The sequence below is a fragment of the Merops nubicus genome, unplaced genomic scaffold (assembly GCF_000691845.1).
Source record: "Merops nubicus isolate BGI_N331 unplaced genomic scaffold, ASM69184v1 scaffold29410, whole genome shotgun sequence".
Taxonomy (NCBI): domain Eukaryota; kingdom Metazoa; phylum Chordata; class Aves; order Coraciiformes; family Meropidae; genus Merops; species Merops nubicus.
The window spans coordinates 80-1,550 of NW_008583958.1; the positions used below are offsets into that span (position 1 = coordinate 80).

General features: G+C 63.4%; 1 protein-coding gene across 1 annotated transcript; it reads left to right on the forward strand.

Annotated features, from left to right (window-relative positions):
- Window positions 1-643: 643 nt before the first annotated feature.
- NMRAL1 (NmrA-like family domain containing 1) lies at window positions 644-1,464 on the forward strand (the record flags this gene model as incomplete). The annotated part of the gene is made up of 2 exons (XM_008942733.1): window positions 644-919; window positions 1,354-1,464. Coding segments are annotated over 2 exons (387 nt in total), but the record flags the coding sequence as incomplete, so codon positions are not given.
- Window positions 1,465-1,471: the final 7 nt, after the last annotated feature.

The window sequence follows — 1,471 nt, forward strand, 5'->3', positions numbered from 1 at the left end:
AGAACTTGTTCCCTCACACGTGGCTCCAGGATCTGGTGCCTTCAGGGAGCTGCTGAGTGCCATGAGACTTGGCATGGTGGAGAGCACTGCCCGGGAGTGAGAGCAGCAGGAGTGGGGAGACTCAGCTCTGCAGAGCCTTCCCAGGGCTGAGCCAGGACTGCCACTGCTTCTCTGTGCTTGGAGCCTTGGGGCCAGAACGTGTTGTGGCATCAGAAATCCCAGGGCTTTCCCCGAGGGCGGTGTTCACCCCAGATTTCATAAGGTGTTACAATGGCCACGCCTGGATGGCAGCAAACAAGTCCTAAGACAATGTTAGGAGAGGTGTGTTGGCCCTGGCAGGTCTCTATGGCTGGTGTTGGTGTGCTGGGTGGAGGAGCTGGCACCAAGGCTGGAGGGTGTGTGGCTTTTCTCGTGGTGCACGCAGAGGACTCAGCTCCACCTGGGCTGGGTCTGCTCAGCCCCTGGGTCCAGCTGAGAGCTCGGGGTGCCCGGTGCTGAGGAGCTCGCTCAGCTGGCACGTGCTGGTTGCTGCCCTGCCCAGTGCAGCCATGGGGAAGGACGTGGGTGGGGATGGTGGGGGGATGGGAGCCCCCCCTGCGCCCCGTTCCCCTCTCCATGGCTGCCCACACCCTTCTCCCCCCAGGGGAGGCGTCTCGCTGACCTCTCTCGGCGCCTGGGGCTGCGCCACGTGGTGTACAGCGGGCTGGAGAACGTGCAGCAGCTGACAGGGGGGCAGCTGGAGGTGCCCCACTTCGATGGCAAGGGTGTGGTGGAGGAATATTTCCAGAAGGTTGGTGTTCCCACCACGGTCATCCGCCTGCCCTTCTACTTTGAGAACTTCCTCTCCATCTTCAAGCCGGAGAAGGCCCCGCAGGGAGACACCTTTGTCCTGGGTAAGATGGGACTTGTTGCTCTCCAGGTCACTGTCCTGTAGTTCTCCTCTGGTCCCACTGAAGCTCGTGGAGTGGTGGAGGAACCACCAGAGCTGTAGGCTGGTGGGGAGGAGAGGCCTGTGCCAGCTCGACTGCAGCTGCACTGTGGCCCTTCAGACCTGTTTGGTGGCCTGCAAGAACTCAGTGAGATCCCAGCCCTGTGTCTGGTGCTGAGGGCCACTCTGTGGATCCCAGAGTATCTCTGGACACCCCAGCTCCCTGCAGTTGGGGTGCTGGGGGTGGGGCTGCAGATCCAGGCGAGTCACAGTGCCACTCACAGTCCCTTCACGTGGCCCTGTGGGTGCTTGGGTGGCGTGTCACACTCGGGGGCACTCTGGACTCTCCTCACCTCGTGCCCAGGGGCTGGGTGCCAACAGCTCCCGCCGCCCCTCCTCACTGCTGGGCTGCCCAGGACCCGTAGGACGTGGGGCCTGTGGTGGTTTCCCTCCTGAAGGCCCCAGAGGAGCACGTGGGCCGAGTGGTGGGGCTGAGCACCGGCAGGCTCACCGAGGAGGAGTACGCCACCCTCCTCGCCCAGG